The sequence below is a fragment of the Staurois parvus genome, unplaced genomic scaffold (assembly GCF_062004578.1).
Source record: "Staurois parvus isolate SC_StPar_1 unplaced genomic scaffold, SC_StPar_1.0 ptg000192l, whole genome shotgun sequence".
Taxonomy (NCBI): domain Eukaryota; kingdom Metazoa; phylum Chordata; class Amphibia; order Anura; family Ranidae; genus Staurois; species Staurois parvus.
Window position 1 is genome coordinate 11,868,532 of NW_028317988.1, and position 22,830 is coordinate 11,891,361.

Here is a 22,830-nt window from a genome sequence, read left to right on the forward strand (position 1 = left end):
TTTGTAAGTAAGCCATGTTATAGCATATACCCAAGTGCTGGTTCACATATATGCAGATTAGATACAGTTTGAACAGAATCTAATCCGCATGACATGTGCTTCCTATGGTGCTTGTTTACATATGTCTGGTGTACTGGCAGTGCAGATTCAGTGCAGTTTGAAAAAGAGTCATGTACGATTTCCGAGCAGTGACTTCAGGTTGAGGTGTGGATTACAGGCTATTGACTTCTTTGTGAACTGTTCCCAAACCGCATGTGTGAACAGGATAAGATCCTGAGCTAATCCTGTCCTGAACCTGATGTAAACCTGACATGAACGGCTGAACAAATACTGTATCAATTAGCTGTGAAACCTGAGCTTCAATCCGCACATGTGTGAATCAGCTCAAAGTATTTCTTTCAAGTAATTTTTTTATTCCAAATTTCATTTTAAAATAGTCAGTTTTTCCAATTTGCCAGGTTTCTGATTTTTTAAAATTTTGGTAAAAAAAAAAAAAAAACAAGCAAAATCATTCAGCACACATAAAAAGCATGAAAGTCGCTAGACCCAGACATGTGCACCAGGTCTCATTTGCCATTATTCCAAGTATTATTCTGTAGGCAACCATACTTCAATCCTTGCTGAATGATGGTTCCAGAATTGTTTGTGTCTAGTATATACATTTGATCCACAATACAGTTGTTAAAATGTAAATTGTCTATTTAAGAATTAATGTATTTTTTAAACAAGGATGATAATTTTTTTTTTTTTTTAATGTCATCGTATACTATATACAGTTATGCTCAAAAGTTTGCATATCCTGGCAGAAACCATGAAATGTTGGCATTGATATTGAAAATATGACTAATCATGCCAGGAAAAAAGGTCTTTTATTTAAAGATGGTGATCATGTGAAGCCATTTATTATCACATAGCTGATAACAGAAAACACCTAAATGGCCTTGATCAAAAGTTTACATACCCTGAAATGTTTGGCCTTGGTAGAAACAAGATGACACACAGGTTAAAATTGCAATAAAAAGGTTAATTTCCCACATCTGTGGCTTTTTAAAATGCAATTAGGGTCTGTGTATAAATAATCAATGAGTTTGTTAGCTTTCACGTGGATGCACAGAGCAGGCTAGATACTGAGTCATGGGGAGCAGAAGAGAACTGTAAAAAGACCTGTGTAGCAGGCTAATGAAGCTTTATAAAGATGAACAATTATATAAAAATGTATCCAAAGCCTTAAATATGCCAGTCAGTACTGTTAAATCACCTATTAAGCAGTAGAAAATTTGGGGATCTCTTGATACTAAGCCAAGGTCAGGTAGACCAAGAAAGATTGCAGCCACAAATGTCAAAAGAATTGTTCGGGATACAAAGAAAAACCTACAGGTAACCTCAGGAGAAATACAGGCTGCTCTAGAAAAAAAAAGTGTGGTTGTTTCAAGGAGCACAATACGAAGATACCTCAACAAAAATTAGCCGAGTGGTCGAGCTGCCAGAAAGAAGCCTTTACTGCGCCAATGCCATAAAAAAAAAAAAAACACAGTCACATTGTGCCCAACACCACACCTTGACATTCCTCATAGCTTTTGGCACACTAATCAGGAGTGATGAGACCAATATAGAGCTTTACATTTACAACCATAAACACTGTTTGGAGAGGGGTCAACAAAGCCTATGGCGACAAGAATACCATCCCCACGGTGAAGCATGGTGGTTGCTCACTGATGTTTTGGGGGTATGTGAGCTCTAAAGGTACAAGGAATCTTATGCAAATTGATGGCAAGATGAATGCAGCATATTATCAGAAAATACTGGCAGACAATTTGCACTCTTCTGCATGAATGCTGCGCATTGGGCGCTATTGAACTTTTCAGCACGACAGGGACCCTAAAGCACAAGGCCAAGTTGACCCTTCAGTAGCTACAGTAGAAAAAGGTGAAAGTTCTGAGGTGAAGGCTCTGCAGTGACCATCACAGTCTCCTGACCTTAATATCATCAAGCCATTCTGGGAAGATCTCAAACGTGCAGTTCATGCAAGATGACCAAAGACTTTGTACGACCTGGAGGCATTTTGCCAAGATGAATGGGCAGCTATACCATCTGCCAGAATTTGGGGCCTCACACAACTATTACAAAAGACTGCATGCTATCATTGATGCTAAAGGAGGCACTAAAATATTATGAAGAACTTATGCACTTTTGAACAGGGGTTATTTCATTTGCTTACTTGTTGTCAGGTTTTGTTTTAGGATTGTGCCAATCTGTTATGACCTAGTTACAGAATATGAATCCCAGAAAAAATAAAAGAAATGTGTTTTGCCTGCTTACTCATGTTTGCTTTACAAATGGTATGCATATTACCAATTCTCCAAGGGTATGCAAACTTTTGAGCACAAGTGTATGAAATTAAGAGTGAGGGAGTAGAGGAAAAGATGAGATGGGTATAAAAACAAGCTCTACCCACTTTTCTTCACTGTATGCTTTAAGAACTACAAACTCTAGGTGTACCAAGTCTAGGACTATACAAACCTCCCACAGGAAAAGGATTGTTTCAGCACTTCACTCTAGAAAGATGGATATGATTTCATCATGATCCACTGGTCACGGTTGCAATGATTTGCAAAAAGATTATAAATGTACACTGTTTTGCACAAAATAATTTTGCATTTATTATTTTTTTGTAAAATGTGGATTTAGCCTTGAAACCAAAGTCAAAACTTGTAATTTGGATGGCGCCCCGCCCCCCCATTCTGTGATCCTTTGGGAAGATTTCCCTTCCCATTTCTGTTCTGTAGACAAAACAGGAAGTGAAAGTAAATCTCTCCATAGTGAGGGAAATGCCCTATTAGGCAGTTGCTACTGGAACAAATGTTCCTATTAGAAGATTCCCCATTATTACTGTTCTGGTGAGAACTCCAAATTTTAGCTTCTCCCTCACTTTGAATCACAGGGATAGTTGTCCCCAAGATAAACTGAGAAAGCGTATCTCCCTAATGGTGACACAGACAGCAATAAAAACCTTACAGGAGTTCTAACCTACCAGCCCCCTATCTAAAACTAAATAGAAAGTTTTGGCTTTACAAGCATCTGGATACTGAGTTTTAATATATTTACCCCTTGTTCTACTGTTCATTTTCTGGTTAGAGCTGTGTACTATACCAATGTTATGTGAATTAGTAAAATAAACGCGTAGAAAAAAAAAGAAAGAAGATAATAAAATGATATTGAAAAGTAAGTTGGTCTCACTTCTTGTTAATCCTCCTCCCAAAGAGACAGGAGCTACAGCCTCTGACAACTTTCAATATCATTGCAGACTCAAATGCCAATGATCTAAAGAGCTGCAAAGCTTCACAACTTAATATAGTAAATCTCCCTCTTGTTCCTGGCTGATTGAAAAAGGCTGTCATTGCGAGGACGCAGTAGCTGAGCGCCAGATATCCTTGAATTTCATTTTGATATTGAGAACAGTTTCGAGAGGACAGGGTCTCAATCATCAAAAGAACATCTAGGTCAGATTAACTAAATCTCCTTGGCTTGCACAGCAGTCCATATTTGTAGCTTATCTCTTACATCTGAGTGAATTACAAACATCCAAGCCTGCTTGCTTGACTGCATGAGAAGCCATCCATCCCGCGCAGCAATACATATGTCATTAAGAGTCAAGTTCACCTCAATGAGAGCCCATCTGGAGAAGTACATAAACATTGGAAATAAATTAAACTGGAATTGAGCTAAAAAACTGAAGATCTGATCTTACAGAGAACATCTAGAAATATTTGTGTCTAATAGGTACCCCGAAAAATTTCGCTTTCGCTTTGAATTCCTCATAAAAAATAGCAGAGCAGAACAGGGAATGAGACTCAAATGTACAGTCTGTAGCACGTAGGTAAAGCTGGAAACTCAAATACAGATATCTTTCAGGTGGGGTCAGACTGAAAAAAACAATGACTAAACCAAAGTAACCAAAAATTTAAATGTCAGGTTTGCTGAACACATTAAAGTCCAGGACTACCCTCTACTGAGACTACCCTCTACTGATGTTTAAAGGATAGCTACCCTTTTAGCACATACCTTTTAGGTACCTATCAGCTAATGAAATAAAATACTGACTTCTTGTATCTTAAAGAATCAGTCTGTTAGCCTGATCTAGATGCAGAGCAAAGTAAAAGGTTCACTTTAATGTACACTTCTACAAAAAACTTACTTATGGTAGTTTTGCTTCCTTGCAGATCCGTTCAGCCACAAGGAGATTAAAAAAAAGCTGTAAAAAGAAACAGCCTATAAAGCTTACACAGGACTATTGACTACCTGTGGGTCAATGCTGATTTGCCCAGTGTGCTGTCACATGCAGAGAGTTACATGAGCTTCCATGCCCAAGTATAGCCTTTCACTTCTCTCATTGAATGGAGTGGCGGGGGAGTAGAGGAAAGGCAAGTATATGCTGCTGGGAATTAGGGATAGAAAACAAACCCTTGCCCTAAACAAGTAAACCACAATTTTGTTTTAAAGAGAAACCCAGGCAAAAAGGTCATTCGAATTTTTGGTTTACCTGTAAAATAATTTTCTTGAAATACATCATAGGACGTCTTCATATTCATGACTACTTAGGATGTCCCAAAGTAATGGAAATGAGGGGTCAGCGACCACAGGAACAAGCCAACAAGCCCCCCAAACAGAACAGGGAGAAACCCCATACAGAATTGTCTACAAGACCTTCTACCCAAAACAGGCATCCACAGAGGTGAGAACATCTACCTGCTAAAATAACAGATGCTTGATGCTGAATAACCCAGGAAGAACTGATACTCCTGGTCGAATAACCCTTGACCAGAAAAGGAGAAACCTTGTCCTCAAGACTTTGGGCATGAGAAAAGTTGACAAATCCACCTGGAAATAGTGGACCAAAAAGCAGCCTGACTCTTGTGTGGACCCTCAAGCACAACAAACAGGAAGTCCAACTGTTGAAACAAAACTGTAGCACTCTGATAAAGCCACACAGCTCTATCATGTCAAGCACCTTTTCCTTTGGGTGCTTAGGATTAGGACAAAAAAGAAGGCAACACAATATCCTGGTTAAGGCAGAACAAGGAAACTACCTTAGATAAAGAATGGGGCAGAGAGCTCAAATCCACCTTATCTTGGTGCACTACTAGAAAAGGTTCCTTGCAGGAGAATGCAGCCATATCTCAGATTCTACAAGCGGAATGGCAAAAAAAAAAAAAAAAGACAAATTTGCACGCAAGAAGTGACAGGGGAATCTCGGACGAAACCCATCCAATTTGTTGTTGAAGTTGGATGCCAAGAGATCCATTCTTCCACAGACCGATCTTCACAAACACCTCCAGTGGAGAGCTCATTCACCTGGATACAGCCACTGATGGCCAAAAAAAATCCACCTGCCAATCTTCCACACCTGGAACCTGAAGTTCTGTCCAGGAAAAATCAGGTCCAACTGTATTTGAGCTGAAGGACTTCTGGCAACCAGCATCTGCTTGGAAATTCACTACTCCAGAGTCAACCTGGCCTTGGAAGTCAGGTACATGGGAAAACCCAAGAACTGTTGAGGTTTGTGCCACACTGCCAGGATAATAAATTGTAATGACCCGCAAAGAAACTGGGAACATGAAACTGCATCAAAGGTGGCCACCATCGTCTCTAGTACCCCCATGCAGACATAAATCGAGGGACTCTCCAGTGACCAAAGAGGCTCCTGAGAGCAGAGTGATCAGGTATATCTCCTGCAGAAGCAGCACCTTGCCTACATAGTGTCCAGGGCTAAGCCCAAATGCTTCAGAATCAAGGCCGACTTCTGAAATTATATTATCCAACCAACATTTTCTAGGACATAAATCATCTGATAGACATTTGATGTCAAAGTCTGAATTGAGCGCTGTTTGAGAAGCAGGTCATCCAGGTATTCCACTATGGTCATAACCCGGGTCCTCGACAATCCCAGGCCTGGAGCCAACACCTTGGTAAACATCCTGGGAGCCAAGCACAAACTGAATGGCAATGTCAGATTGGTGGTGATCTTCTACCGTCAACTTCAGAAACCATATGCGAGGCAGAAAAATGGGGACATATAGTCAGGAATTCTTGACCCCTTGGGACAGCAGCCTTCCTAGAGCTGCAAACAAAACATCTCTTTTTTTCTGACCACAAAAACACAAACATATGAAGCTTGAAGAGAAAAAAAAGAGAGAAAAAAAAAAACAAAACTCCAGTTTGTAAATTCTGGACACCACATTGAGGACCGTTTCGTCTGCACCTTCCTAAATTCTAGTCGGTTGTAAAGGCCAATAAACATTCCTCCACCCACACGAATGGGGATATCCCCTTCAACAGAACTGGAGGATTTGGGGGTCTAGCGCTTCTTGCAGAACTGGGCAGTAGGCTTCTGCTTGGAAAAAGCCATCTCCTTACAAAAAAAAAAAAAATTTTGTTGGATTTGTAAGACAGCACTGGCTTCTGACCTGGTGATTTCACCTTCTTCAGTGGTAAGATTATACCCACAGTCACCTTGTGAAAATAAACATCCAAGGATGGCCCAAACAAAGGTCATCCTGTCAAGCTGCTTCTTGAAGAGAAGTTCTGCTGACCAGCACTTCAGTTACAGGATATGAATGGACATGCTGCCCAATCTGAAAAGCTGCTGGAGTCCTCTAGGTCATTGACTGTTAAAACTAGGGCCCTCATGAAATCATTAAGAAAATGCTTACTGACAGGATCCGCTGGATCAGCTTCTCTAGAATTAACCATATGCTCAGCCCAAACTTTAAGAGCCCTGGCTGCAGGGCTGCACCTATCAAGGTGAAAGATATCTTAAAGACGGTTTAAAAACTTCTGATTTGTAGCGTCTTTAGAGACAGGGTATTGTTCAGGTAGGAAATGGCTGGAACCACAAACAATGAATCACATTTTTTTGTAGAATTCTTCTTCTATGGTATACTGCTGTGCAAACTGTTTTGGTGGTGAGAAGACCTTTTCCAGGTGAGCCCTTTCAACATACTTCCCCTGTAAATGAGGATTTTCTTATGTGGCCACCAGAACCTAAATCCCATAACTTTTGACTCCAGATGCAGCAACATCAAATTCGTGCGTATCATGTCCTTCAGGAAGCCCACTGTGGACCTTTGTGCTGGGGACAATCCCAGACCTGGAAATTCTTCATGATAGATCTCATTCATCCTCACCATCTTCTTCAAACTATTTTTCCTCATCCAGGGGATGTTTCTCTGACACTGCATCCTCCTGAAAAAGTGGAGGAAGGGAAGGATAATGCCCATGTTTGCTCTCCAGGCGTTCCAAAGCTGTGAAATCACTGAAAAGAAATGGCAGCTGCATAATTCCTCCCATGACATAGGAATCAGAGGACTGTGTCCATGAAGCAGTGAACATACCGGAAAAGGGCAGGAATTTAGAGCTGATCTAAACTGTAGGGGAGCCCTTACAGGGTAGACTGTGTAGGGGACCCTCCCCACCCGGTAAAGGGGTTTGAGAGCTCATCCTTGCCTCTCTCTACCTTCAAAGCAAGCCACTCAGCCGAGGAATGTCTGGCAACAGCCGAGATGATAGCAAGAGACTCCTGCATGAAAACATTACCCCAAGTACTTGCGAAAAGTACTACGCTGGGCTGAAATAATTAGAGGTTTGTGTGTATCATGACAACACAAGTGTCTCCTAGCTGCTACAAAAACAAAATGGCATCCACTCATACGTCAGCAAATGACAACCTAACACTGTGCATGCTTTAAAACACTGCCAGGATGGTGTGTTACTTTCTGCTGGTGGCATAGCATAGCTGGCAAACCTGAGCCACGTCACTATACAGCTAGGCATGCTAGCATGCCAAAGACTACCAGGATTGCACAACACATGAATCCACTTAAAATGGTTGTATATCCCCAGAAATGAAATCTGAACAAAGCATATCCCTCTATAGGGTGTACTTGTCTCAACTAAGAGCACTAAGGTTAATTTCTGTCTGCTGCCTCCTTCCTCTGTGATTAGCATGAATAATTTGACAAGTGTTCCTGACAGTAAGAGAAAAATGGTGACAGGGGAGGGAACTCCAGACTGAAAGCCTCTGCTCTGTTTCTGTGTGCCGAGTAGAGCGAGATATCTTTCTTCCCTCCAATCAACTCTCAGTGCTAACCTCACTGAGCTCTGCTGAGTGAAACTGCAGCTCACTGCCCACTTTTTTTGAAAACTCAGACAAGCCTAATAAAGTCAGCCCTTTGAACTGATGTAGAGAGAGAAGATTGCAGATAAACAGGTGCAACTTACGTAGGTGGTTTTGTTAAATCTCTGTGTATCACCTGAAGCCAGTCACTTTACTGAGTATATGTAAGGGTTTACAACAACTTTAACGGGGATAATAGCCACTCCAGGCTGCAGAAAAGCCACAGAAAGGAAGTTTCAGAGAGACTTCACAGACACGTCTCTCTCATCACTTTGCTAATAGTCCACCATTACACCCCCCCCGTCCAAGTCAGTTCTCTGATCACTGGTCGGAGATGATGATGCCAATTTGTTGCCCAAAATGAAAGTGGGACAGCAGAGATGACACAGGAAGCCAAATAGCTGCTCCAGGGAATAGGTGTGTCACCAGTCTGTCTATCTATGCAAATGGATTGAGACTCTCAAAACTGACAGTACAAAACCAACATGTTCTTAAACTGATGTTAGCCTGGAGATCCACTTTAATTTTACTACAAACAGCCAACATTATTTACTACCAGGCTCCATGACTTTCACAAGTCATTAAGGGGTAGTGTTCTTTAGGAGTGACAATCAATAGTTTCACACTAATTCACTCTATTGTCAAACCAGGACTACATATGCAGTCACAAAGATGAAAGGGTATTTAAAAATCACTCCAGTAAATAAGAGATTAAACAATGGCAAAGACATAAAATACACAAAAGACTATTAGCATAGGAACAAAAGGCATCAGAAAGCACAGAAAAGCCAGTGTTCCGATCTGACAACTTCCTTCCAAACAACTGTTTTTTTTTTTTTAAAATATGTCACATTATCAGTCCCAGGAAACATTACATGCACATAGCACAATCACTCATTTACAATCCCTCCTCAGACCATAAAGCAAATTGTAACTTTCAATTCATCATATCTTCTACTTCAATGTGTTCCACTTCCAACATCAAACACTACTCCCTGTTGATTCTATAATTCATAAGAAAGGCAATCAAGATAAAATGTGTTTATAATCTCAGGATCTTCAACCAAGAATTGTTTTATAGTTTGTTTCCTCCAAGATGGATTAGAAACATATTGAAGCCAAAAGCAAGAAGCACCCTGAAAGGGGCTGATAATGGCATGCGTTTAAGTGCCTGTCATTCCTAAATGAAAGATCAGAAAATAATCTAACCATCTATAACAAACAGCAGACACTCAAAAAGTATCCACAAATGGATGACAGCAGATAGGTGCAAGTTGTGAGATGGATGTGGGCCTTTTCTTTTTTTTTTTTGCAATTTCAGACGTATATATGTTCTTAGTGGACAAGCAGTTACAGTTGAGTGCCATCGGATACTAACCCATCTTTAAGGCAGAAAGTCAGCTGAACAGTGACTGCAGCCAATCAGCTATAGTCATTCTTTGGGTATTCTGACATCCACAGGTGCTGGCTGTCAAATTAGAACAGTCATCAGAGAGAGATTTGGCCACCCAAGCTGTTGAGCATGGCTGGGGAAACCTATGGATTTCTCTTGCTCAGCCCACTTATGTATTGGCTCAGAAATTGTAAACAACTGACTGATCAATTGGAAAGATCAGTTTGGAGGCATTAAAGTGTTACTAAACCCATGACCCTGCATTCACTATATCTGGTCTCCCACAGTACACACAACATGGAAATGCAACTATTTCAGTAAATATAAACTGCTAAATACCTTTTCTCATCAGCAGTATATAGCAGTCTTGTGACTTCTATCAGTGTCCAGCTGAGCACTGGTTATAGCTTGTAGTAGGAGTTTTCATTCTCTCGATTGGCCTATGAGGCTGCAGGACCCCTGACCCTCGGTATGGACAGCATTGATTGGCCCTTTGCTGATTACATGCACTCTCCCAAGAAAAGAAAAAAAACCCTCTAGCAACACAAACCAAACTGAGCATGTGCAGCTTGATTCTATACGCCGATGGATTGGGGACTGTGGAAGAAGGGTAGAATCAAAAAAGACAGGATCAAACATCCTTTTTACAAAATGTGGAGGATTAACCCCTTAGGTTCCACAGTGAGTAAAACAAGCAAGCTTTACTGCATAAACAGACTGATTTCACAGTTGTGGGTTTAGTAACACTTTAAATGTAAATGCAATGTGCCCTAGACACTAATAATCACCTTAAAAAATGAACGTTACAAAAAAAAAAAAAAAAAAATTTTTTTCCTCAGTGGGAATGTTTAGAATTTTTAGCAGGTTTTTACTGCTGTCTGGTGCTCCGCTATTGAACTTTTCTCTCACTTGTTCTGCTGACATTTTGACAAATGGGAAGTGAGGGAAAATATGCAACAAGGACACAGATAATATAATCTGAATCTGAAGAGTGACATGCCAAAGTATTAAGAGTCTAAAATGTGGTTTTATTACAAACATATAGTGGGTGGAACAGTCAACGCATTTAGGCAGCTTGAAACCAGCCGCTGAACGCTACAGAGTCCTATTTAAACATCAAGTACTTTTTCTCATTGCTCACAGCATTATCATTTCATCTACCAGTTTCCATGATTTCACATTACAGATCAGCTGATTCTAGATCTTTTTAAGCCCTGATGAAGCGGACGATGTGTGGCCATGAAACGCCTTGTCTGTTGTACCCACTATAATTCTGGAATAAAACCTCGTTTTGAACTCTAATCCTTTGGTGTGGCGCTTTGTTCATCAGATTGAGGTATTACGTTCACATTACAAGGTTTTTGTGGCAGTTCCTCAGTGTAAGGAAGCAGCCCACGTATTGCCCACATGCCCCAAAGATATACTATCAAGGAAGTTTTGATAAATTAATGAGCAGGCTGGTTGTACTGAAGTTGACCCATCATTTGGTTCAGTACAAACAACCTGTCAGATTTTTTGAATGCGACTACTGCTGGCGGCTATAGCCACCAAGAGAAATAAACCTTACAGGAGTTATACCCCTCCCTTACTATCCAAAATGCCTTTAGTTCTACTCTAAGTGCTTGCAAAAACCATCAGCAGCCTCCAAAACTCTGCCACTATTGCCAAGTGATAAGTTCTTCTGAGGGCAGAGATTTGACAAATGATATGTTTTTTTACCTTGCCTACCTCCTGGGCCTATATGGAATATGTAGGCTCAAATAGGAAATGTCTAGGATGTGGCCATGTTAAAAGAACAGTAGCTGAGCGACAACTAAGCTTTTCACAGCTAACATTTCCATTGGCTAAACTGCTGGAGCTGCAATATCGTAGTCATACATTGTGCCTTGCACACCACATTTCCCAAATACATTAAAGTAGGCCTTGAAATTTCTACTCACCTGCTCGCCAATGGCGAGTGGAAATTATGGTGGGGGCGAGTGTGTCCCCCAGGGCCGTCTTGCTGAGCAGGCTCGGAGCTCAGGCTGGATCTGTCATCAGCACTGGGAGCCGTCAGACTGCTCAATAGCTGAGCGCATTGAAAGCAAAGGAAGGAGCTCTCTGCCTCCCCCTAGAGTGCAGTACCTGGCTCTGTGAGTGAACAACGAAGTACTGCAACTTTTTATAGGGGTGTGTGTGTGTGTGTGTGTGAGCGCCTAATTTCAGCTTGCTCTGGTCACATGATCCTCTGTGTCAGCCAGTGGTGGCTTCAGGGGAGAGGAGAGAGCACTTAACAGCGTGCGCGTGTGTGCGTGTACATGTGTGTGTCTGTGTATGCATGTACATGTGTGTATCTGTACATGTGTGTGCGTGTATGTACATGTGTGTATGTACATGTGTGTATGTACGTACATGTGTACATGTATTTACACACACACACACACACACACACGGTGTGTGTGTATGTACATGTGTGTGTGCGTGTGTATTTCTGTGTATGTACATGTATCTGTGTGTATGCGTTTCTGTATGTGCCTGTGTGTGTATACATGTGTCTGTATGTGTACATGTGTGTGTGTGTGTATATATATATATATATATATGTACATATGTGTGTGTGTACAGGTGTCTCTGTTTGTGTTTGTTGGTGGCGTGTAACTCTTAAGGCCTGGCTAGTAGCTGAGGACTTGAAATTTTAAGCCCTGCATTAAAGCCCACTGAACCTTCTGTTTAATGTGGTTGTAAACCCTTATATATACCCAGTGAAGTGACTGGCAGGTGATTCAGAGATGAAACAAATCATCCTAAATAAGTTGTACCTGTTTATCTACAGTATTCTCAACGTTTGTTCTAGAATTTATAAATCATGTCTGAGCTGTCAGAAAAACTATGCTCTGAGAGCTGACTGGAAACTGGAAGGAACGGACACCCCCCCCCCCCCCTTCACACAACACAGGAACAAAGCTGAGGATGTTCAATCACAGGCTGTGTACTGGAGCTCCCTCTCCTGTCACCTATTTTCTCTTGGAGTCAGGAAAACTTGGTGTCAGATGTGGCTCATACAGATGACAAAGGAACAGGGGAGCGGACAGAAATGACAAGTAGTGCTCTGGTTTGAGACAAGTACACAGTATACATGGATATGCTATGTTCATATTCCATGTCTGAAGTTTACAACCACTTTAAATCAGCTAAACACATTCCAGGTACATCAAAGAAAATACTGCTCAATGTCCTACAGATTGTTTTCTTTCAAAAGCAGTCAGAACCTGACTATAAAAACCTGTGTCCTGCCAGCAGCTGCTGTGAGACCTCTTGTTCTCTGTGTTGAAGCAGCAGCTGTACTGCAGCGGTCCGCACACCTCCTACTAATTCAAAACTATAGCAGTGCAAATCAGCCAAGCTCATGCTCCCAACTGATAAAAGAGGGTTCGACTCAGCATTGAGTGTGTCAGACCTATGCAGAGAGGTGTCAAGGTCCTACCTTTTCCCTGAGGTTATGTTACTCCATGTGCTGGCGTCCATCTTGGATTCTGCTGTGCATGATGGGAATCCTTTTTATGCCTTCAGGTCTCTGAGGTCCACCCCCCAGAGGGGCGTGGCTGATGACATATAAGCCTGTGGCCCGCACATGCTCTTTGCACTTGTGTCTTTGTGTTACTATTACTCTGTTCTGACTCTCGTGACTCTCCTGGTATTCTGATTCGGCTTGTGACTTGACTATTCTTTGTATTCTCCTTTGATCTGACCCTCTGTTGCTGAACCCGGCTTGTGACCTGTGATTCTCGTCTGCTGTCCTGTACTGTTGTTGTTGACCCCGGCTTGTCTGACTACTCTTTTGTTTCTTCCACCAGCTACACGCCATTGGCGGCGGCCATTACCGCAGCTGAGGTGTCTCGGGGGCCGCGACCTGGTTCCTGGCTGCGTCAAGTCCATCCCCACCATCAGGGGCCCTGGTGAAGGGCAGCCTGGGACTTAGACTCCGCGCCCTGAGGGACTTCGGTCTGTGGGTGGTGGTTGTCGTCAGCCAGTGCGTTACATTGTTAGGCCTGCCTGTCCGTTCCTCGGCTCCTGCCCTGACAAGAGGCCCCTGTTTTCTCAGAGAGCAAGGATCCAAAATCTGTGGAATGCTGACTGGACACAATATTTTTAAAGAAAATAAACTGTCCTATTGCATGAAAAAATAGAGGCAAAGCTTCATAAGCTAGAAACATTTATGCCATCCGGCTACCTTGGATGTTCTGCTTCCTTCCAGCGGATTTTGACCATGACTTTTTGTCTGTAGGAACTGGTCAAGTAGCTAGTTCAATTCTTGTCTGACTGTCAATATGTTTGAAAACACCATTTTTTTTGATGCACCAGGAATATATTTTGCTTAATACTGAAGGTTCAATTGGAGCTTTAAATCCGACATTATCTAAAGGGTTAGTCCACCTTTGCAGAAAAAAATAAGAAGGTGAACACACTCTACAGCCTCCCCATCCCCTGGTTCCTGCAGTACTTATCTCCGTGGGTGATGAGTCAGTACCTATCTAGCCACTGCAGTGGTCCAAGGATTTGGAATCACTGCTCTGCTTTCTGCAGGGCTTCCAGGATGGATCACAGTGATGTTCTGTGCCAGTGCTGACTAATCAGAATGGCAGCCACTGACACCACTTCCATCCCACAGGGACAGTCACTTCCGCCCGCACTGCTGTCTTATTCATTCACAAAGATCTGTGAATGAACTGAAAGTTCCATCTGCCACTGTGGCTGACTAATATTTCTCAATGGAATACAAGGCGGCAAACGCCGTACTCTTAGGAAAGCCAAAGATGACTATTTTTTTTCCTGCAACCACTGGTTATAGGAAATAAAATTGCTTTGTTCCTCCATCAACACAGCCAGTGATGATGGGGGAATCCCTCACACAGCGTTATTGTGTTTTGCCGGCAGAACACAATGATTACTGCTATCATCTATAGCCACCAACAGTAATCACATGTAAAAAATCCAATCGATGGATCACCTTGGCTATAACCAGCCAGCCCATAGATGGATCGGATCTAAGTGGTTAGCACTTCTGCCTGGCAGTACTAGGGTGGTTGGTTCAAATCCCAACCACAACACCACTGCCTGGAGTCTACATGTTCTCCTGTACCTGCGTGGGTTTCCTCCGAGTACTCCGGTTTCCTCTCACACTCCAAAGACATGCTGGTAGGGTAGTTGGATCCTGTCTAAAACTGGCCCTAGTATGTGTATGTATGAATGTAGAGATGTTAGATTGTACGTCCCTTGAGGGTTAGCGACTGATGTGAATGTACAATATATATGTAAAACGCTGCGTAAATTGATGGCGCTATACAAGTACCTCTAATAAATAAATAAAATCTCAGCTGGTCCCTGGAGAACTGTCTGAGATTCAATCCATCTATGGCCAGTTTAAGTCCATTGACACTTCCCCCAGCTCTCCAACTGAAAGCCCATACCTTGGTAAGAACATGGAGCTGGAGAAAGTCTGCAGGAGCCTGGCACTGCTGCCATGATTCGCTGATCACCTGTTTTACAAGCTCATGTGAAATATAAATAAATGCAATTTTTTTTTTCCCCGGATAAAAATATGTGCATTTATAATTTTTTTTTAAAAGGTGAATTTAGCCTTTAAAAACAGCATCTACATTCCTTGGACTCAATCTGCTGACTGAAAAACCTCCAGCAGACTTGAATATGCAACGGGTTAATATGTAATAAAAATACAGAGTGTCTGTTTAGTCTCCCGTTCCCATTCTCTTTTGACTTATCAGTTTCAGGAGGTAAAATTTCAATCAACTCCAGACGAATTATACTAAGCCTTAACAGACCAAGTTTGTCACCTACCCCTTCCTCTAAGCTGCTTACTTCAGCGGGGGGGGGGGGACAGAGAACAGGGGAAAATATAAAGGGGGAAAAAAATGTTAAATGAAAATGCCAAACACTAGCAGACAGCACTTGTTGGGCTGATTAACTCGAAGACAAGTATTACAAATAAATCTTAGCAAGGACAGTCACAAATTAAATTCCAGAGCTTTTAAGTACAACAAAGAATTCTGAAGGAAGGAGGATTAAGCAACTTTACACCCAGGAATGGTGCTTTAATTTAATTGTTCCACGACTGCAGATTCATTATGCAAATATCACTTTTGTTTTAATTCCTGACCGCATTCCGCACATGTAAGAGACAGATCCTGCAAGCAGATGAAACTGTGTCTCCTGATCTATAATTACCATGATAAAACTGTACATATTTAGCAGAACTAAATGTATCTTTTTTTTTCTTTGCCCCCTCATTCCCATCATTATAACTATATTCTATTAATACAAATCAGAGGAAGTGTAATTAGAGGTTAAAATATTAAGTGTGTTCCAATTAAACATCTCACACAAATGACATTGCGATTAAAGAACTATAGTTAACCGCCTCACCTCCGCAATCTTCTGGGCCTCAGCATATTTTCCTAATTCGATGAAGACAAATATAAGTTCTTGGAACATGTTCATTTCCCCTATTGTGTTACCTAAGAATTCCACAGCTGTTAAAAAAAAACAAAAAAAAGTTGCATTTTGTCATTTTTGAAATGTTTTAAAATCACGATAAATCAGATCTGTTTAAAGGACAACTTCATAACAGTTTTCTCTGTTTTGGGTCACAGATGGCAGGGCTTCGTCCACTGACAAATGTTCCCTGATGTCATTATCCCTGTCATAAAACCCTATAGCTCAACACTAGAGGGGGCATGCCTTTTAACTGTATGTGCAACAGGTATACAGTATATCCAGAAAATCGAGAACCGTGACTTTATTTGGACCCTTTAAAGTAAATAGAAACCCCATCTGAATCATTTCTACCTATCCAGCCTCATTGTAGCCGCTTGTCTACATGCACTTCAGAGATACCTGCATAGAATCTCTTAAGGCTCATTTTCGCTTTCTGCAAAATGTAGCATTGGATATGCTTTTTTAAAGCGCTCTGAATGCCAATCAGAGCACCTGTCACTAAATAGAAAGGTGAGCTTACAGTTCTGTTAACACGTTTTCTTTGCTTCAAAAATTATACCCAGTGACGCTTTTTAGTGCTTCAAAGCATCTACAAAAGCCTCCACAAATGTCTAAGACAAAGCTCGCTAACAGCACCTGCAGATATTCACAGGCTTTTATTCTGAGTAAGCTTCACTTTTATTTTGGAGGTATTGCAGGTATGAGGTATCCCAAGATGCAGTCACTTCCAGCTTATGTGTATATATTATGGGAGTGTCTGGTGCAGACATCACATCTGGTGTGGAGCAAGGAGCAGCAGGAAGGTGAGTGGGGTGCGAACTGGAGAGGAGCAACTAGCAGACAACACACGTGATGTGAAAAATGGGGACGCTGTAGCAGAAGGTGAGCAGAGACAGGAGAGAAAGGACTGAGTGGCAGAGGATCAGAACTGGCAGACCAGAGTAAAAGAAACGAGCAATGTCACACATGGTGTGCAGCATGGGAGCAATTTAGCAAGAGGTGAGCATGGACCAGAGAGAGGAGGATCAGCAAACCAGAGGATCAGGGTTACTAATGAGTGAGGGATCAGCAGAGCTGGGGGTTACTATTGAGCGTGGGATCAGCAGAGCTGGGGGTTACTATTGAGTGTGGGATCAGCAGGGCTGGGGGTTACTATTGAGCGTGGGATCAGCAGGGCTGGGGGTTGCTATTGAGCGTGGGATCAGCAGGGCTGGGGGTTGCTATTGAACGTGGGATCAGCAGAGCTGGGGGTTACTATTGAGCGTGGGATCAGCAGGGCTGGGGGTTACTATTGAGCGTGGGATCAGCAGGGCTGGGGGTTATTATTGAGCGTGCGATCAGCAGGGCTGGGGGTTACTATTGAGCGTGGGATCAGCAGAGCTGGGGGTTACTATTGAGCGTGGGATCAGCAGAGCTGGGGGTTACTATTGAGCGTGGGATCAGCAGGGCTGGGGGTTACTATTGAGCGTGGGATCAGCAGGGCTGGGGGTTACTATTGAGCGTGGGATCAGCAGAGCTGGGGGTTACTATTGAGCCGGGGATCAGCAGAGCTGGGGGTTACTATTGAGCGTGCGATCAGCAGGGCTGGGGGTTACTATTGAGCGTGCGATCAGCAGGGCTGGGGGTTACTATTGAGCGTGGGATCAGCAGAGCTGGGGGTTACTATTGAGCCGGGGATCAGCAGAGCTGGGGGTTACTATTGAGCGTGGGATCAGCAGAGCTGGGGGTTACTAATGAGCTGGGGATCAGCTGAAAGAGGGTACCAATGAGCTGGGGATCAGCTGAAAGAGGGTACCAATGAGCTGGGGATCAGCTGAAAGAGGGTACCAATGAGCTGGGGATCAGCTGAAAGAGGGTACCAATGAGCTGGGGATCTGTTGGAGGATAATGAGCTGGGGATCTACTGAACGGAGGTATTAATGAGCCAGGGATCTGCTGAGTGGGGGTACTACTGAGCAAGGGTTCTACTGGGCCCCTTTAAAACAAATAGAAAATCCACACACATGCAGGGCATTTGCCAAGCTTCAGTAAACCTTCAAAGAAGCATCAGAGAAGCATCAAAAACACATAAAAAATTATGTTGAAGTGGTAAGTGCTTTAATGTGTATTAAAGTTGAAGAAATTGTAAATGAGCTCTTAAAGTGGGTTTCCAGATGGTGGCAATAGTGGATCATACCTAAGCGATGTGTGTTAAAAGGACCACTTCTAGTCTCCATCAAAGTGCTGTGTGAAAGTGTGACAATGCAAGAGAAAACAAGGGAGTCAGTAACAGAGCGTTGTCACCCCATAAAAGGACATGGTTGGAATCAACTAATTGTTTATTACCAAACTTCCCCAGAAGAATATGCTGTGGGTGAAATATTTGACCCAGGCCCGACTTCAGGTGTGGTGGATCTCTATGGTTTGCCTTAGAAATCTGAAGGAGAAAAGGGATTTCCACCCCTAGGAAATAAACTTCTAAACAGGAAGCCTCTGCCTGCAGAACCAGAACAAATATGAAATCCCCTCTTAAGCTGTAGATAAACACACTGAATTTTCATGCTGAATGGACCAAAGATTGTAGATAGGTAGAACTATGGGGCAACCCTCCTTAGTAACAAAAGTCACATTTTTTCAATTAACTTTTGTAGAAGGAACCAGGTGGAAAACTGTTGGCAGAACAGTGCCTGAATTAGAATCAGGCAATGTCTGGATATTCTGAGAACTGGTGCCACCACCTGCCAAATACAACAGCCCTTGGTGGGAGATTCATCCATCCATGCTGTTACGGGTTACAAATATATATGTGTACAGCCAGTTTTTATGGGAAAAAAAAAACTGTCCTCATTGGAAAATTTTCCCTTGATTCCCTTTCTGGTGGCAACTCTAAATTCTGGATTTACTTCCCTTTCCTTTCCAGTGACACTGGTGATCAGAACAGTAGACAGAGCGAACCTTCCTATAGGAGACACAGACCACAATCAACACCTGACAGTGGTTCTGTCTCCTCACCACTCTATCCAATTATGAAAAAACAGTTTGCCACTTAATTAACAGTAAATTTGACACGTTTAATGTGGTGAGTTAAACACCTATATTCATGCCAACTTGTCTTCATAAACAATTCAGAAGGTTTTTAAACATAAGCTTTAAAAATCTGAAGGGAATCTGACACTACTGGGAGTGTCGGAACCCTTTAACATGTTGTTCTCTGCTGCTGTTCCCCTTTGATTCTGCTATGTGAGCTTCCACTGCAGTAGCTCCCTGCTCAACACAACTCAGTTGATGGGGCAGAGGCAGAGTGTGAGCGCCCAGCTTGTTGATAATGACACGTGCATGGAATTCACGTGTAGCATCACAGTAGTGGCAGCTTGATGTCTGCTCCTGACATTGGACATTACACAGCAATGCCCAGAAGGAATTAGACAGTTTTAGTGTATGAACACAAAGAGGCACAACATAAAAAAAAAGTACATATCAATATTAAAAAAAAAAAATATAATAATAATAATATATATATATAAAAATATATATATAACTAAAGAAAGGGTCTCTTTAAAAATACAGATCTTGAAGCTGCTATTGCGGACTTTTCATTTTGGAAATGCTAGTTACCTGTCTGTCATGCTGACCCTCTCTCTTGCGTTAATACTTTTAGACAGACCCTAGCAAGTATACACACATGGACTGCAGAATATTTTCTGTAAAAAAACCCTCAAAATATAGACATCAAATGCAACAAGCATTTTGAGTAGGTCAGCGACAGCAGCCATGATATTCCAGACTTACTTAAAACCTTCCTTTACAGTCACAATGTTCCTATATGGTCTTTTTGCAAAACTGCAACACACATGCCCATGCACTGCCTGACAACCATTATATGTGCAACGTGATGACTGCGGGATCTCAAGATAATTCTTAGTTAAAATAAAAAATAATGACCTAGAAAAATGAAAAAAAAAGAGCTCACTTTTACTTTAAAAATAAAAGCTATGAAAATCAGAAAGTGGCTATTCATACAATCCCAAGGAAAGATGAGAAAATCACGGTGCCCACAGCAGTGCCTGCTTTGAAAGAAAAGGTGATTCTCACTTACAGATCAATTACAAAATGTATGGCTATTATACACAAAAGCTGCAGAGAACGTTCCTCAAAAGGGTCTCTAGTTAGAATGAAGTATGGCCGCTGATGGTTTAATTCATTATTCGGGAAAACATGGGAGGGCATCAGGATAATATTGTGAGCATAATACCTGTCATTCATTAGCCTTTGTTGAAATGTCGGCTGAAACCACGGACTCCCACAATAAAAAGGCTGCACTATGGGAAGGCTTGTAATTAAAGGTTTGCTAAATTTTCTAAGAGCTTCAAATACAGAAAAAAAGGCTTTTTATCTTAGACTTCATGTATAAACACTCGCGCCCCCCACCAAAAAAAAAAAAAAAAAGGGATCTAAACCTAGCAGATTAGATATGACTGAGCAGCATTGAAACGACAAGAATTGGGCTTTGTTGGGCCATACAGTCAGACTTCTATTCTGGCTCTTTAGAATTGTTAGGAGTAACCACTTACATTGTACAAATTTAATGATCACAAAAATTAAGTCAACCTTCTGTGGTCAAAGAAGTAGTACTAAAATGCTAGACATTTATCAGAGCCCTGACCCAAACGGAAAATCTATGTTTCAGTATGTCTGCCATCCTGCATACAGTTTTCATTAGCAAACTTTTGTCAATCTACTGCTAAGTTTTGCACCTGGAGATCACACCAATAACAGCACTTTGCAAGCTGATCATGTTAAGCTATTGCCTTGCATATAGGAGCACCATTGTTATTCTGCCATTGGGCTGCCTATCTAATGAACATCACAGGCAGCCCAACAGCACACTGAAGGAGAGCATGACAGGCTGACAACAATGATGCTAATTGAGAGGTTGTCGATTAGCCCTGTCAGCTTGTAACATGAAAGGATGTTTACTGGCAGCATCTCCATGCAAGAAATTTTGCAACTATATGCACAAGAAATAACTGTATACAGTGAGGTGAGATGCCAAATATACCAAAAAATAGATTTTGCATTGACCTTCAGTTTAAGATGTCAACACACAGTAGGAGGAATAGTGCTTTGTAAAAGACAAAGTTTAGACTGACACCAACGATGGAGCGTTATTCCTTGCACTGACACCAACAATGGATCATTATTCCTTCCATAGACACCAACCATGGAGTGTAATTCTTTCCATAGACACAAACGATAGAGCATTATTCCTTCCATTGACACAAACAATGGCACATTATTCCTTCCATTGGCACATTATTCCTTCCATTGACACATTATTCCTTCCATTGACACCAACAATGGATCATTATTCCTTTCATAGACACCAAGGATGGAGCATTATTCTTTCCATACACATTAACGATGGAGCATTATTTCTTCCATTGTTCCATTGACACAAACGGAGCATTATTCCTTATATTGACAGCAACGATGGCACATTATTCCCTCTATAGACACCAATGGTGGATCATTATTCTTCCCATTGACACAAACAAAGCATTATTCCTTCCACTGACACCAACAATGGAGTATAATTCCTTCTACAGACACCAAGGATGCCACATTATTCTTTTCACAGACACAAACGACGGAGCATTATTCCTTCCATTGACACCAAAGATGGACCATTATTCCTTGGAACCAAGACAAACATTATTCCTTGCACTGACACCAAAAATGGGTTATTATTCCTTCCATAGACACCAAGGACGGCACATTATTCCTTCCATTGACACCAAGGGTGGAGCATTATTCCTTCCATTGACACCAACGATGGAGAATTATTCCTTCCATTGACACCAACGATGGAGAATTATTCCTTGGCACCAAGACAAACATTATTTGCACTGACACCTACAATAGGTCAATATTCCTTCCATTGACACAAATGATGACACATTATTCCTTCCGTTGACACCAACGATGGAACATTTTTCCTTTCATTGAAGCCAAGAATGACATACTAAATAGAGGGTATTATTCCTCCAGCTGCTAATCACAAATGTTAGATAATTCTTTACTCCCACTGCTCACTAGCCTTGGGGTACATTTTACTCCCACAAACCCTGGAGAATTTTTTACTCCCAAGTATTCCAGGGCATGTTAAATTCCCACTGTCCCCAGTCTGACTCCTCTAAGGTCTGAATGAAAGTAAACTGGCCCTTTGTTTAGAAAGTGTGAGGACCCTTGCTATATGCTGGTATATTTGGATTCCAATAAGGGGTTGTTGACAGGGTCATAAAGCTCCACTTTCTCCAAGAAGCTTTCTGAAGGATTTATCAACCTTATCAGAGGCAAGCCTGATGAGTAAACATTGAGAGTTAACATCAATTGTTGGATGCTATAAATGTACAGAACATGTGCTATTTATCTGCACAGACCTCCATTCAGCTATACCAATATATTGTACATGACAGGCATGCTTCTTTTAGAGTTAAATGAACTCTTGAAGCTAGGATACAGTTCTGCTCCATTTTCTTCAAGTGCCAGTCCACATAAAACTTATACCTCAGTTTTCAATAAATGATAATGGGCTAATTCACTCCTTGCTAACATATCTCCACACCTGATATCTCTGATACTTTCACCTATTAAAAGTATATGTGAAGCCTGAAAAGGGTAGGGTAGGGAATGGTTTCATGAGACATTTTACTTTACTTCCTGATCTGCAGAAGGAACAAAAACTGATAGAAATCTCTCAAAAAGGGAGGAAAATTTCCCACTAAACAGCTAT

The 22,830-nt window shown here is 41.7% G+C and overlaps 1 protein-coding gene across 1 annotated transcript in view; it reads right to left on the reverse strand.

Annotated features, from left to right (window-relative positions):
• LOC149461813 (leucine-rich PPR motif-containing protein, mitochondrial-like) overlaps nt 1-22,830 on the reverse strand; it is a 115,266-nt gene that overhangs the window by 91,013 nt on the left and 1,423 nt on the right. Inside the window, exon 2 of the mRNA XM_089677848.1 lies at nt 15,987-16,093. Coding sequence (XP_089533974.1) covers nt 15,987-16,093 — 107 coding nt within the window. The remainder of the gene's footprint in view (nt 1-15,986; nt 16,094-22,830) is intronic.